At 37.1% G+C, this 15,245-nt stretch overlaps 1 protein-coding gene across 6 annotated transcripts in view; it reads left to right on the plus strand.

Annotated features, from left to right (window-relative positions):
* The window catches only part of SEMA6A (semaphorin 6A), a 172,211-nt gene that overhangs the window by 137,169 nt on the left and 19,797 nt on the right, over nucleotides 1-15,245 (plus strand). For 3 of the 6 annotated variants that reach the window (XM_075836319.1, XM_075836325.1, XM_075836335.1), the window contains one exon: nucleotides 8,207-10,206. The exons of the other annotated variants lie outside the window; for them this stretch is intronic. In XM_075836319.1, the coding sequence (XP_075692434.1) occupies nucleotides 8,207-9,387 (1,181 nt within the window). In that variant the 3' untranslated portion in view covers nucleotides 9,388-10,206. Of the gene's footprint in view, nucleotides 1-8,206; nucleotides 10,207-15,245 lie in introns of those variants that run through there. 6 annotated transcript variants of the gene reach the window in all.

The following is a 15,245-nucleotide window of genomic DNA, read 5'->3' on the forward strand; positions in this document are numbered from 1 at the left end:
CGATTTCAGAAGCAGCGGCTTTAAAGGCTATGAGTAAACCAAAACAAAAAAGTACTTACTGATATATGCAATAACGGAGAACTGTCTAAATATCATATAGAACATACAAAATGTAGAGCTCAAAATCTAATTTATTCAAAAATATAAATCTTTATTCAATAGATATAGTTAAAAAAAATACAAACACATAATGGATGAATCACCCTAAGGACAAAATGGAGCATGCAACAGTCAACACATAGTAACTAGCAGGCAAATTTAATGCCATATCTCGTACAATAGAGTAGAGTATCCCCAGGCTACGCACACACGTGAGGGGGAAATGGGGACGTTATACTCCGTATACGTCCAGCCAGGTTATGGAAACTGGTTACAAATCTGGCAAAAAATGTCAGTGCCACCGGTATCAATGTAACCAGATACAATACATAAAGATTTCCCCCAGAAATGAAGATGTTTACCCTGGAGACGAGATGCTGATGCTAAGACGTGCTCCGGTGCCCCAACATGCTTCATACACTTCGAAAATCTTCTATTTTTTAAAGGGAATGTGTTGCGAGTTTTTTTTTTTTTTAATTGAACAGTTAGTGTAAAAATGATTAAACAGTGTTCTAATTTTTAACTTTTTTTCACTAGTCAGGAAATATTATAAATTAGATTCTAATTTATAATATTTCCCAGTGCTGGTCACTAGATGGAGCAATTCCCAAAATTGCAGCATTGCATGTGGTAAAGCAACCACATTGCTTTATGCTGCAAAATTTGGGAAAACTCACTCGCTCTAGTGAGCTCTCAGAATCCCCCCCTCCTTTATCCTGGCTAGTGCCGGGAGAACGAGGGGATTGAACGGTCAAACCTCCTACACTGTGTGTCGCCATTTTTTGAGCTAACACACAGTGTAATAGGTTAACATACACTAGTAAACACACAGTAAAACACGAACATACATAGAAATAACTTACCTGCTCCAGTCGCCGCCGCTCCCTCCGGTCCGTCTGCTCCGTCTGCTACCGCCGCTCCAAGTGCACAAGTCCGGAAGCCGCGACCGGAAGTAGTAATCTTACTGTCCGACCGCGACTTCCGGTCTACAGGAAAATGGCGCCGGACGGCGCGCAGTTCAACTTGGACTGTGTGGAAGCGGCGCATGCGCCGTTCCCACACAGACGGCGTACAGCATAGTGAATGGAATGGGCCCCGTTCGCATTCACTATGGGACTGTAGCTGCCGTATTCCATGTCTGTATGTGTCGTTAATCGACACATACAGAAATGGAAAAAAAAATGGCAGCCCCCATAGGGAAGAAAAAGTGTAAAAATAAAAAAAAGTAAAACACAAACACACAAATAAATCTAAAAGTTTTTAATTAAACACTAAAACTAAACTGATGTAAAAAAAAAAATTTTCGTGACACTATTCCTTTAAATAAAATCAATGTCTACCACAGGGAATAACAATAATATTGATCACATCTACGTTCATCAACTTAGATGTGATCGGTGTTATGGTGGTCCTGTGCTTTAGATATACACAGGACCCGCTCTCAGCAGAGCCATCAGTACAGCTCAACTGATGGATTCAGCCAAAAGTGAGCAATAGAGCTTTTCTGTACAGAGGATACATAGAAGCTGTATCGGAAAAACTGAACAACATTTTTAACAAAAGTCCCTTTAAAAATGTTCTAAAAGATTGATTTAATTAAAAAAAACTTTTAAAAGTGTACATAGCATTTAAATCATTGCTGTACATTTTACGGTGACACCCTGGAACATGCCCCATATATTTATAGTGTTGTGATCCTTAACGGGTTGAGAATCCTATGTTGTTTTTTTTTTGTGGTTTAAAGTTTCAATGCTAACTCGGGTTAGATCCTTAATTTGTTGTCGTTTGTGTTCGTAACAAGGTACATTTTAGAAGTTGCATTTTTCCCTTTTTGACTCATTTCACTTTTTGAAATACATTTCATGGGGAGACATATTAATTTTACTTCATATACTTCATTTTTTTTTATAGGAGATTAGCATTGTGCATAGTGTCTACTTCAGTAATGCAGTTCGTGAATTCCTTTCCCAATAATGATGTGGTTACTGTCACAGCACAACACGTTTTGTAATTTAATGTAATAGCATTATTATGTCTTAAAAGAAATGGCAACAGCTAATTTGAATCTATAAAAAAAGCCCTATATATTGAAATGGTATTTGGGACATAAAGATTTCAATAAATGGAATGTGTATTTTGTATATGAATGTATACTAGACGCAGAAGAGCTTTTGTTAAACTCTGAGAGGCAAATGGTCACTTGCATAGCTTCACACAAGTCTCTATCATATCTATGCTGTGTATTGATGGACAAATCAAACATGTACAGTATAACTGGCCTTTACCGATAGATTACATTTCTTGAATGACAAGATTAGGAGATGTCTTTACAAATTGGTAAAAGTCCCCAGGCTTTTCTTTGTACTGTGAATTCAGTCATATTATTTTATTTCTTTTTCACCTTACATGATTGGTGTGAGCTATTTTATCTTTTCTGTGGATAAAGCTTTTTTTGGTACGTCTTAGGCTTCGTTCACATCTGCGCTAGGGTCCCGTTCCGTTGGAGCTTTCCGTTGGAACGGGACCCTGACTGACACAGTTGGCTACGATATTGAGTCAAAATGACGGAAACCTTGCATAACTGAGACAAACCGAAACCATTGGCACCGGATCCGTCACCATTGAAATCAATGGTGATGGATACGGAAACCTTTTGGTTTTCGTTTGTTAGTCAGAGTCCCGTTCCAACGGAAAGCTCAGACGGAACATCAGAACGGGACCCTAGCGCAGATGGGAACGAAGCCTTAGATGTAATGCCCTGAACACTGGGGTACGCAGTAGGTTGTAAATCTTGAAACAGATTGGGGTGAACAATAAGCATCATAAACAATTAAAGGCCCTTTTACACTGGCCAATGATCAGGTAAAAGCTCGTTCCCAATAATTGCCCTGTCTAAAAAGGGGATGTTCTGCCGACCAGCTGCAAAATGTATGGGGACAAACATATGTATTAACAATAGTTTGTCCCCATACTTGCGATTATTGAATGGAGCAAACTAGTACTGATCGACATGCTGTTGATTGGCGCTGGTTTAACCGGCAGAATATGTGTAATTGCTAATTCATGTGTATACTACTATAAATTAGATCAAAGGGGTAATTTGAAACTCTAAGGACCCAATCCAAAATCTGCAACTGGGTCCCCAACTATGATGCGCCATTTAATAGTATTCGTCTCCTCATATAAGGCAGAGAGACTTTGGACACCTCCCAGCTTCAGGGCCTGGGTGCGACTGCAACCTTTAGGGCATGCCCAGACGTGGCGTATTTCTTCCGCAACTGTCCGCATCAATGCCGCACAGAATCTGCGTTGCAGATTCTGTTGCGGCTCTGCCCAAAATGGGCATTAAATTGATGCGGACTAGCAGTTGCGTATTGAGGTGAAGTACTTCCCTTCGTGCAGGATAGAGAGAAGGGACAGCACTATCCCTAGTGAAAGTAAAAGAATTTCATACTTACCGGCCGTTGTCTTGGTGACGCGTCCGTCTTTCGGCATCCAGCCCGACCTCCCTGGATGATGCGGCAGCCGTCACTTAGACTGAAACGTCATCCTGGGAAGCCGGACTGGAGGAAGAAGCAGGGAGTTATTGGTAAGTAGTACTGCCGATCGCTTAACTGTTTCAGCACCCTGGACAGTGACTATTTACTGACGTTGCCTAGCAACGCTCCCGTAATTACGGGTGCACACACACACACGTAGTCACCCGTAATTATGGGTGCACACACATAGTCACCAGTAATTACGGGAGCCCCATTGACTTCCTCAGTCTGGCTGTAGACCTAGAAATACATAGGTCCAGCCAGAATGAAGAAATGTCATGGTAGTAAAACCAATACGCTCCGCAGCACACATAACATCTACATAACATCTGCGGACTTCATTGCGTAATTTTGAATCTCCATTGAAGTCAATGGAGAAATTCCGCAACAAGTCCGCCACACGTCCGCAACAACCGTTGTATGCTGCGGACACCAAATTCCGCTCCACAGCCTATGCTCCGCAGCGGAATTGTCCGCAACGTGCAAACGAACCCTACTAAAAAGCTGTGGAAGGCAATGGAGAAACGGGTCCGCTGCGGATTTCCGCTGCGGAGTGTCCGCAGCGGAATTCCAGAGCAATTAAATCTAGGCTAATATTGTATGTAAAGCTCGTTTTTGTTTTTATTTTTTTCCTGAGGTCAGTCATGATGTTTTGGCAGATGTGTGATTGTTTTTTTCATACTTCAGAAATTGAATTCCCTGAGTATCTGAAGTAAGAACTAGTGAGAATTCTTTACCATTGTTCTTTTTTGGCAGAATAAAATAATTGGCAGGTTTAAATCGACTTATCCGTATATTTAACATATGAACATGCCTCTCAGGATTACTATTAAATTCATATATTTTACGCCACACCCAACTTTGCCCAGATGTTTTCCTAAATCACAAGGAATTTTTTGTTAATATAATAAAAAATAAGTAAATATATAAAAAATAAAACAACGTTTTTTCGTTTTCTATTTCAACATGATGGACACCTGCACATGAATTTAAGTGCAAATTTCAACCGCTGTACTTAACAAACGTTTTCCATATCTTCCATTTTTTTTTTTATCTAACCTTTAACTTTCTAATTACCATTGGCGCAACCTTTTCAACCTTGATGTAACTAATGAAGTCTGATTGGTCCATTTAAAGGCATTCGCACCTCATTATCGATCGCTACTTTCGACCGTTATAAGTGTTCCCTTCAACTGGCACATTGTCTATAGTTTGTGAAACTTATTTTCTGGTTTTTAACGTCCACGTGAACGAATTCTTTAAAAAATGCAGTTAATTTGCATTGTTCTAAACGCAAATGTGAAAGGGGTCTACAGGATATGACTTGTAGACTATTGTGGCTCCATTGTTCCATTACTACTTTCCATAGAGAAAAGGGGGACTGGTGATACGACCGTACACACAAATAACGCTAACACAGAAACATTAGGTGGGTACTGCAAAACATTTTGTCATTTTATTGTAAATGTTTTAATTTTTTTATTTTCTATCTTTAAACTTGGACAAATTGTAGATCCTGTAAACCTAAGATACAAGTTGCTTCTGATAAAGGCACTACTAATATCATTCACAAACATATAGAAAATACAATATTAGAGAGAAGGTTTTTATAATCATGTATGTTTATTTGTGTACATTGGGGCTGGGTCAGTTTGAGAACAGCTTTTAAGATTTGTAAAACCCCTAATAACGGGGCTATAACTTTTATGCTGAGATATATTAGTTTACATATAAGGTGAATCATTTGAACTCATCACACGAAAAAAGTTTGTGAATGGTACAAGCTACTTTTTATATTGGATAAACTTGTATTTTAGGTTTATTTATTTATTTTTTTACTATAAATTACCCTAATCTAACCCTCATCTCACTTAAATTACAGGACCCAATTCTATGCAGGAATCTACCAGATCTAGTGCATTTTATATATAGATTAACTATACCTGACAATTATTTTCAATAGTAGGCTCATTATCGTACATGATTAAGAATGTTATCATGATCAAGAAAACTCCAATCAAAAAGCATACTTTTTATTCTTGACCATGGTGTTCAGATCTTTTATTTTTTGATCAGTGGATCCACAAGGTTATCACTGTCCTACTCCTATTCCATTGGATAGTAATATATTACTATAGTATAGAACTGTAATTCAGGATGGTCAAATTACTTTGGACCTTAGGAGCAGGTTAGACGATTCCAGTAGTAGAGTTGTTTTTTTTAGTCTGTTAATAAGAACTTCCATAAACATCAATAGAGAAAACGCCAAATTGGTCACCAGTCTTCTATGAGATTACAACATTCTTTGTCTTTTTGACTGGTCATGGCTTTTTGCAGATGTGTATGTTATCTTGGTCTTGGGCAAGAGCTTAATTATAACACACGGGAATCTAACTTCCATACTTCAGCATAAGTGAGAAGACTCACTTGCGCAATGTTAGTCTTGGTTTGTAGTACAGTATGTATTGGCCATTGCTACCTACATACAGTAGTCACAATGATTGGATCCATTAGATCTGATCATTATCTAATCTGTGTAATTTTCCCATTCTCTTCACCTTAGTTGCCATGCTTATTATGAGTAAAGGCTTTTTTTACATGGTCGGGCATACGAGCGCTTGTACGAATGCTCGTTTGTGACCGTTGGTTTGTGTAAGCAAACGAGCGTCGATGAACATGCTGTTATCGTTGATCGACACTCGTTACTGGCTGAAAATAATCACAAACTGAGCCTTTTTCGGTTTTCATTCTACCAAAATATGTCTACATAAAAATGCATTGCTCAGACCAGCATGCTAACAATTAATTGGACGTCCACTTTATTGCTCCATATAAACCCGAGTAATGACTGTCCAATGACAAACTCTTACTATAATCAAATCTGTGTAACATCATAGTGCACCTAATACACACTCCAGAAAAAGAAGAATATTAGAAAAATGAACTTGTTAATAAATTTTTTTTTTTTTTAGTGCCGCACATTAAGACAGATTTATTATTACTGTCTTAAACAGATTATAACTTGAGGCAGAAGATGTACCAAATTTAGCACAGTGATGCATGCTGTAGGATAAACTTGGCACATCTTGCTAGAAATGTTTAGACACTTTTATCTTCCTTATGCCACCCATTGATTGGCTTACATAAGACCAATATTACGTGCCAAAATTTTGGGGCAATCTTTGCAGACTTTTGCACATTTTAAGCCCAGAACCTTTTTGCTAAGCCCCATCCCTTTTCTAGTCATTTTACAAAACTGTCTAGTGAGGCACAACAAGTGTCTAAAACACATAATAATTTTGACGCAATTCATGAACACCAGTTTTTTTTCAGCATGAATTAAGCCAGAGTACTGGCGCATTTAGCTTTGTAAATCTCCCCCATTGTTTTTTAATTCTCAGCATGCAGTCATTTTATGATTATTTATTTCAATTTATATTGGTTTCCTACATTTCTATAATATTTTCTTTGGTTATTTATGTATCCCACTTATACTACTATTTTTATGAAACAAAGAATGTTCATAGTTTCAAATTTTGATATTTAAACAACTGTCTCATATATATATATATATATATATATATATATATATATATATATATATGTATATATATAAAATTTTACTCCCCCCCCCCCAAATAGTGAGAGGTTCAAGTTTCTATTAGCAACGTTTCAAAAAAAACTATAGTCCGTTTTGACAACAGTTAGAGTATGGTCTGCTACTAATGAAGTGATGTCACTAGTCACTTTTAGGAAATTCTGAGAAATGACAGAGTGATGTCACTAGGCATAGTGAGTGAAAGGTGGCATCACTTTTTCATATTCATCAATGAGATGTTTACCCATAAAATCATAAGAATATTTGGTGTCCATTTTAGTGAAAAGTGCATGGCCTTATTCTGAGTTCCAATGTTACTTAGAAATCCCTATAATCTATGAATAATGTATAAGCAATGGTTTCTTTTAGTGGTGTTTATAGTTTATACATAATGTTCATTTTGCATCATTTATTTACCATAACAATGGTCATTAACTATAGTTATTTGTTAATGTTTTCTACATGTTTATTCATGTACAAAATAATCCAGTTAGATATATGCTGCTATAAACATTGCACTAATTCTGACATAAATGATTATTTTGACAATGTATGACAATTTGTATACTGCACATAATTCATTACATTAATTAGAATTCTATCAGGATTACATTTTTTACATGAAATTCTCCCCAGGTTACAGTTATGGCACTTGGAATAGTTTGTTCTTTTTTCTTTAGTTAATGAAACATGACAATATGACACATTAATTTGCTCTGCTGTCTAGATGATTGGGAAACATATGTGTAGTTGCACTGCATCTTTCATGATTACCAAATAAACAGAGGTAGAAATGTGAATTAAATATTGTAAAAATTAAGATCATACTGAATTTTTATATTTTTTGCTTTAATTTGCAAATAATTAAGAAATGTATTGATTAGTTGTAAGCACTTTGCAGAACAAAATGAAATGGTCAATGTCATGAATATATTTTACTAAGTGAACCATTTTATTTGATTTATTGCAGGAATAATTCGTGAAAGCTATTTGAAAGGTCACGATCAACTTGTTCCTGTCACACTCTTGGCCATTGCTGTAATTCTATCTTTTGTCATGGGGGCTGTCTTCTCTGGAATTATTGTGTATTGTATCTGTGACCATCGCAGGAGAGATGTGGATGTGGTCCAGAGGAAGGACAAAGACCTGAGTCACCCACGTAGAGGGTCAATGGCAAGTGTTACCAAGTTAAGTGGACTCTTCGGTGATGGTCAGGGCAAGGAACCTAAACCAGAGGCCATCCTTACACCATTAATGCATAATGGAAAACTTGCCACACCAGGTACAACTGCTAAGATGTTAATTAGAGCTGAACAACATCACCTTGACTTGGCAGCATTACCAACTCCTGAGTCCACACCAACTTTGCAACAGAAGAGAAAGCCTAGCAGGGGTAGCCGAGACTGGGAAAGAAACCAAAATATCATCAATGCGTGTACGAAAGACATACAACCTATGCCGTCACCTGTTATACCCACTGATTTGCCTCTTCGAGCATCACCCAGCCACATTCCAAGTGTAGTAGTACTGCCAATAACACAGCAAGGTTACCAACATGACTATGTTGACCAGCCAAAACTAACAGAGGTGGCACAAATTTCTATTGAAAACCAGAACTCCACTCTGGAGTACAAAACAATTAAAGAACATCTTGCCAGTAAAAGTCCTAATCATGGTGTCAACTTGGTGGACAGTTTAGAAAGCATACCTCCAAAGGTACCACAGAGAGAGGCTTCATTAGGTCCCCCAAGTTCTTCAATGTCACAAAATGGAATGGGCAAGCGCATTGACATGCATGCTTCAGCATACAGTGTGGAATACAAGAGAAACTATCCTACAAATTCACTCACAAGAACTCATCAGTCATCAACCCTCAAAAGAAACAATACTAATTCATCAAATTCTTCTCATCTCTCCAGACATCAGAGTTTTGGTAGAGGGGATAACCCTCCTCCTGCTCCGCAAAGAGTAGACTCTATACATTTCAATGCTGCTCAAGGGCAGACAGTGACTCTTACTAGGCAGCCTAGTATCAATGCCTATAACTCCCTGCCTAGGTCAGGTGTGAAACGTACTCCCTCCTTAAAGCCAGACGTACCACCCAAACCTTCATTTTCATCATCTATTATGCCCAATGATGCATGTACATAATTGGAGCAGAAAGTTGGAATACCAGCTGAAAAGAATTTGCCATTTTGAGCCAGTGTACTGAAACTTCATCAATAAATGTCAATTTCCAAGAAGGCTATTGTTAAGCTAAGGACTCTTTGGAAAGGAAAGTAAGATATTTTCTTATGAAATTCTGTGATGTATGGTTTATGTTTGCAACTGCAGGACTTGCACACAATCTAAACAGTTTTACTGTTAATGACTTTACCCCAGAACATCACATCTCATGAGCCAAAAGCACAAAGTTGAATGTTGAACGTTCCCGCCTAAAAATTCCTCCTGGACTCCATGGTGGAGGGTAGAAGAGTAACAGACAACAAGAAGAACTAGACGCACGATTTCAGATCTAACACAGACTTAATAATGGCAGACGTTTTCTACAAACAGATACTGTGAAATGCCCATCAGTGTTACAGCCGCTTGACTAGCAGATGGACGCCGAACTGGGCACAGCTACTCTCGATCTCTGCTACTCTTCTCTTTAATGAATAACATGTGACCAGTTAACAATAGTAACTTCAATTATTTATTGTTCATTTTGTCTTTCCTAAGGAAATGACTATCCTGCAAATCACCTTCTGAGCAGCTTTGTGGACAAAGATAAATAAATAAATGACAATGAACTTATGATTCTTATTTAACATGATACTGCTAACTGGAGTAGTTGAGTTATTTTATTATTATTTTTTCCAATAAACTGTCAGAGGAAATCATTTTGAGCTGGCATTCTAAAATTTGTGTTTGGATTATGTTTTACTCTCCATTTTCCATTCCTTCTTTTTCATCACCATTTTTTAAAAACCTCACACTTTCAGATCTGGGTAGTGGTTTGTGACTTATTGGTTAACAGTAAGCTGCAAAAACATCCAGCTCAGACAGGATTAAAAGGGGAATATTTATTTTCCGTTCATTGGAAGAAATCACTGGCTGGGCCTTTTTTGATTTTTTTTTTTTTCTTGCAAGCCAGGATCTCATTTTGAATTTTACTTCGAGTTGAAACTGTAAAATCCTCCTTGTGACTTATTTTGCACTTCTCTGCATATACCATTGCTGTCAACATTGCCTTGTCAGTAGTGACTATTTTCTCTGACGGCACTATTTTGTCTTGTGCCATCCTATTTCTTGTTGCATGTAAGTCAACAACTGAAATCCACCAATGGCGTGAACTTAAGTGATCTGCCAGCTTTTAAACCATACAAAGACTGATCTCACAGGTTGTTTATGGGAAGACTTTATCTGTGAATAACCTTCTCTTCCACATGTAAATTTGTGCCTTACACCCTAAGTTTTGTGTACTTGTGAGTTGTAGTTCCTAAAACTTCTCCTGACAGATAGTTACATATATTTATTTACCCATATCCCCCTTTTCCTGACCAGTGCTTGCAGTGCCTGCTGGGTATTTTGGAGGTTAAAACATGGTAGTTTGGAGAAGAATGTAGCGGTAATACAAAACTCCATCATCCCTCAGACAACACTGCACCCGGTAATTCATGTGATCATTCTGGATGTGCCAATTTTGTCCTCAGTCCACCCTTGTATCATGCTGGCAGTATGGCCACCATTGCGGGTGGCATTTTCCTTTCCCACTTTTCTCCCTTCTACACTATAATATCATTTCAGTATGGTGATATTCTGCATCAACTAATGTACTGTCTTCATGTCTGGTGTGCACACTGGATGTCATGCGGAATGTGACTAGCTGCCTTCCGTAAGAGCCGTCCTAACCATACTCACAGTATATATGTACAGTCTGAAATGAAGTTAGATAGTTTAACGCAGGCTGGCTCCTGCTGTGATTGAATACTCCTAGAATAGGAAAAACATGGGAAAAATCCCTTTTGGTGATTTTTTTTTTTACCATTTGCTTAGTTCCAGGATATATAAAAAATATTAACATCATACTTTTGAGACCTTGCCTTTTATTTTTTTTATGTTTATTTTTTTTTTTTACTTGAACGTTTTCGTGTTAGCTTTTATACCTCTTTTTTCTGATTTTATTTTTTAATTAACTGAAATGAGTTATATTAAGACCCATTAGGGTATGATTTTTAGAAAATCAAGATGGTTTAGAACATTGTGTATAACAAGGGTGGTTGCATATCATTCCATTTTCCTTCTCTGGATTTACTTTGCCTACCTTCTGTTTCCTGATATGAGTGTGTGCATTTGTTTTCAGCATGTTTTATTCACTTACTGGTATATATTTGTTTTATTACTGGGATATGTTACTAATTATTTTTTTTGTATCAGACATATGTTACTGTTCCTAGGCAATACATTTAACCAGCTGCACTAAGGGGATCATCTTTATGCTTGCTACAAGCATTAGGGAAGTTCTATAATTTGCAGAGTCAAATTAATGGGTTAATGTAGAAAAAGGTAGCAAATTCTATAATGGATAACATCATAGTTTCTTACCAAAGGGAGAATCAGAATGTGATATTATTTATGTCCAGCTAAGGTAGCTTACACTTCATACTTGCTTTGTTTGAAGAAAGGTTCAGTTGAGAAATGTAGCTGGAAAATGAGTTGATAATTTTCCTATAGAGTGCTGTAGAGCTCTGTTACATAATCTAGAATAGAGCCAGCGTCCAACCCTAGAAGATGCAGTATTCAATATTTTATTGACGTTTTGCTCTGATAAAAAGTAACTTGTCACTTCCCCATTTTATTCAAACCAGCTACTTTTTCTTATTTAGGACAGTTTCCTAATGGGAATTGATGGTAGTGCAAATAATGTCATTTTAAAGTGAATGTCCACTGTTTTCTTCCAAAATGTCCACTTTTTAACACCTAATTTTGAAGGTCCAACATTGTGCAGAATTCAGTTCTTCATTTACCTTTATGGCAGTTTGCATTCTGTTTTTCTGATAGAGCGCTCCAAATCCCATAGATATATAGTTAAATGATAAAATTCTGAATACCTGAAGCCACAACTAGGGGGAGCTTAGAACTTTATTACATATCGTTTTTTTGCTGACTTAAAGTGGTTACCCGGAGAACTAAAACTCCTGAGCTATAATCTTTAGGATACTTTAACTTCCAATTCTGTTCAGAATCTCGCAGGGAAAACCCAGTTGTGTGATGAAGGTAGATCTATGGGTTTCTCTTACATAATGATGCACCGACGCAGCCCCACGTGATTTAGAGCTGCCGCCTTCTCGTTTGTGTCGGCTTGTCATCAATCAGGTGAGCGTAAGGGGCTGGCTGTCACTGTAACTTATCAAATCCTAAGCCAGCCCCCTTATAGGTCCAGGCTTTCTTGGCATAAAAGATACATACCGCAAATAGTGCGGACGTGACTATTTGGTGTTTGTCTCCTGCACTTATTGTGCATTCTCATGACCTTCCTACCTTTTAGTATATAGAGCATAATATGTGGACTTCTTGATTTTATGAGTCGGGACTATGAGCAGCTGTAACAAACAGGCAAGGGGTGGGCTGCGAAATGAGGAGAGAAGAGCATGCTGGGATTTGTGCTTTTTTAGCGTGAGCTGTAAAACAAAGTCCTGCTTCAGACCAGGAAATGAGCGCTTGTGCCACGATATAGGGGTTCAGTAAGTGTAACAGATTATTTTCTTTCAGAAAATAATCTATCAGAATGAGGGGGACCTCTTTAAAAGTGTTTTGGGGACTTTTATTTTTATCTTTAATGGCCGTTATACGTTAACCCCTTTAAATGTTTAATTCATATAAAGTTAGCTTTTTCTCCTAGTGACAGAATTTTATCAATTAACTATACGTCTTGCAGGTGATCTGGAGCTCTCTATCAGAAAAGCAGACCATTATAAAGATATATTAAGTCATTATTTGGCACATAATTTCAGAACTATTTAAATTCAAAAGCAAAATCATGTTCAATGTTCACTTTAATATCTAGAACATGATTGATGTATGAATAAACTAGTCCACATAGTGCATTTCAGGAAAGCAGTGATACATGGAATTTAAAGTATACTAATGCTAAATACTGGATTTACTTGCCCAACAAATATTTTGTTTACAATAGCACAATGGAATTTACCAAAATATGGATAACCATACTATTTTTTTTTTGTAGTTCCTATATTAAGTCAAGTTTACACTGAAAACATTTGAATCTTTTTTTTTTTTTTTTGTAACCTTGGCTATATGTGTCTTTGTATTTATTTTAATCAGGTTGTATTCTGTTTTGCATATACCTATGTGTGCCTTTGCTATCCACCCTTGTTATGCACTGCGAGATTGAACAAATTCAGACTCCTAATTGTGTATTGTTGTAAAATATTGTGATGTCACCAAATTTTTTCTTCATCTTCATATCCCTTAACATCTGATACACAAATTAATGTATGTTGTACAAAAAAAAATATCTTTATTACATAAGGTAATAAAAAGGACTGTTCTAAATTCAGTTGTGGCTGTTGTGTAATCTGTTAAAATAGTTTTCTTGAAATCATGTAGAAGAGAGATGGTAGATAGTCAAAAGAGAAAGGAAATCGGCTTTGTTTTACGATTTCCAGGCAGAAGAATTGTAAAACATTTAGATTTAAAACAATCAAATCACATAATTATAGTATTGGTCATGACTATTTGCTTAGTAGCTAATCAATTGGTATACAGCACAATACATCTATAGTTCACATTTTTAAATCATGCACCTTAAAGGGAATGGTCGCTAGAATACATTTTATTTTTTTCAGTTAAACAATTAGTATTTGAGTGATTTGAATTTTTAAAATTTTTTCACAAGTCGGGAAATATTATAAATTAGATTCTAATTTATAACATTTCCATGTGCTGGGCACTAGAGGGAGCAGTTCCCAAAATTGCAGCATGGTCACTGTGGTAAAGCAACCTCATTGATTTATGCTTCAAATTTGGGGTGGACACACTCTCTCTAGTGTCCTCACACAATCCCCCCTCCCTTCTTCTGGCTAGTGCCAGGAAAAGGAAGGGTTTGAAACTTCAAACCTCCTACACTGTGTGCCGCCATTTTCTGAGCGACTGAGAATGGAACGGCTCCCGTTCGCATTCTATATGGGGTTGTATGTGCCGTATTACATCTCTGTATGTGTCGTTAATCGACACATACAGAGATTAAAAAAAAAATGGCAGCCCCCATAGAGAAGTAAAAGTTTGAACACAGTACAAATTAGAACGTGACAACACTAATAAATAAAATTTTTGTTTATATTTTCTTAAAAGCAATATAATTAAAAAAAATCATGACACCTTCCGTTTAAAGAGGACCTTTCACTAGGTCATATAATTTGAACTGGTTTACTGACTTGAATAGCACAGTCTCCCTGATTCCAGCACTGTTTTTTTTTTCCTGGACCCCCTCAATACAGAGACCCAGAGGCCCACTGTGTTGATCAGCATCAGAGGCAGGGAAGCTAGCTCCACCCCTTTGGCTAACTACAGCAAATTAGCATATAGGGAGCCAACACAACAGTGAGCCATATCTCTGGAACAGGGGAGGGGAGTCCAGGTAAAAAAGAAAAATGGACCTGGAATGAGGGAGACAGCCCAGTTTACATCAGTTAACCAGTTCAACTTATATCACCTAGTGACCGGTCCTATTTAAAACATATTAAAGGTCCAACTTGAGTTGGCTTCTCATAATTAAATTTATCATAAAAAAGCTTCATGATCAATCTATCAGTGAAACCTATTAATAAATTTGGGAGCCAAACTGATGCCCAAGTGCATAAAGTTACATCAGGTTCAGCATAGTCTTTTGCCTCCAATCCCTTTTTATTTTTTCTTTAACCATTGAGGTCAATGTGTGATGAATTGGACTACTGATACACACAATGCAATAAGTTTGCATCTGTTCTTCAATCTTTTCAATTCAA

Source organism: Rhinoderma darwinii, chromosome 1, assembly GCF_050947455.1.
Source record: "Rhinoderma darwinii isolate aRhiDar2 chromosome 1, aRhiDar2.hap1, whole genome shotgun sequence".
Lineage (NCBI taxonomy): Eukaryota > Metazoa > Chordata > Amphibia > Anura > Rhinodermatidae > Rhinoderma > Rhinoderma darwinii.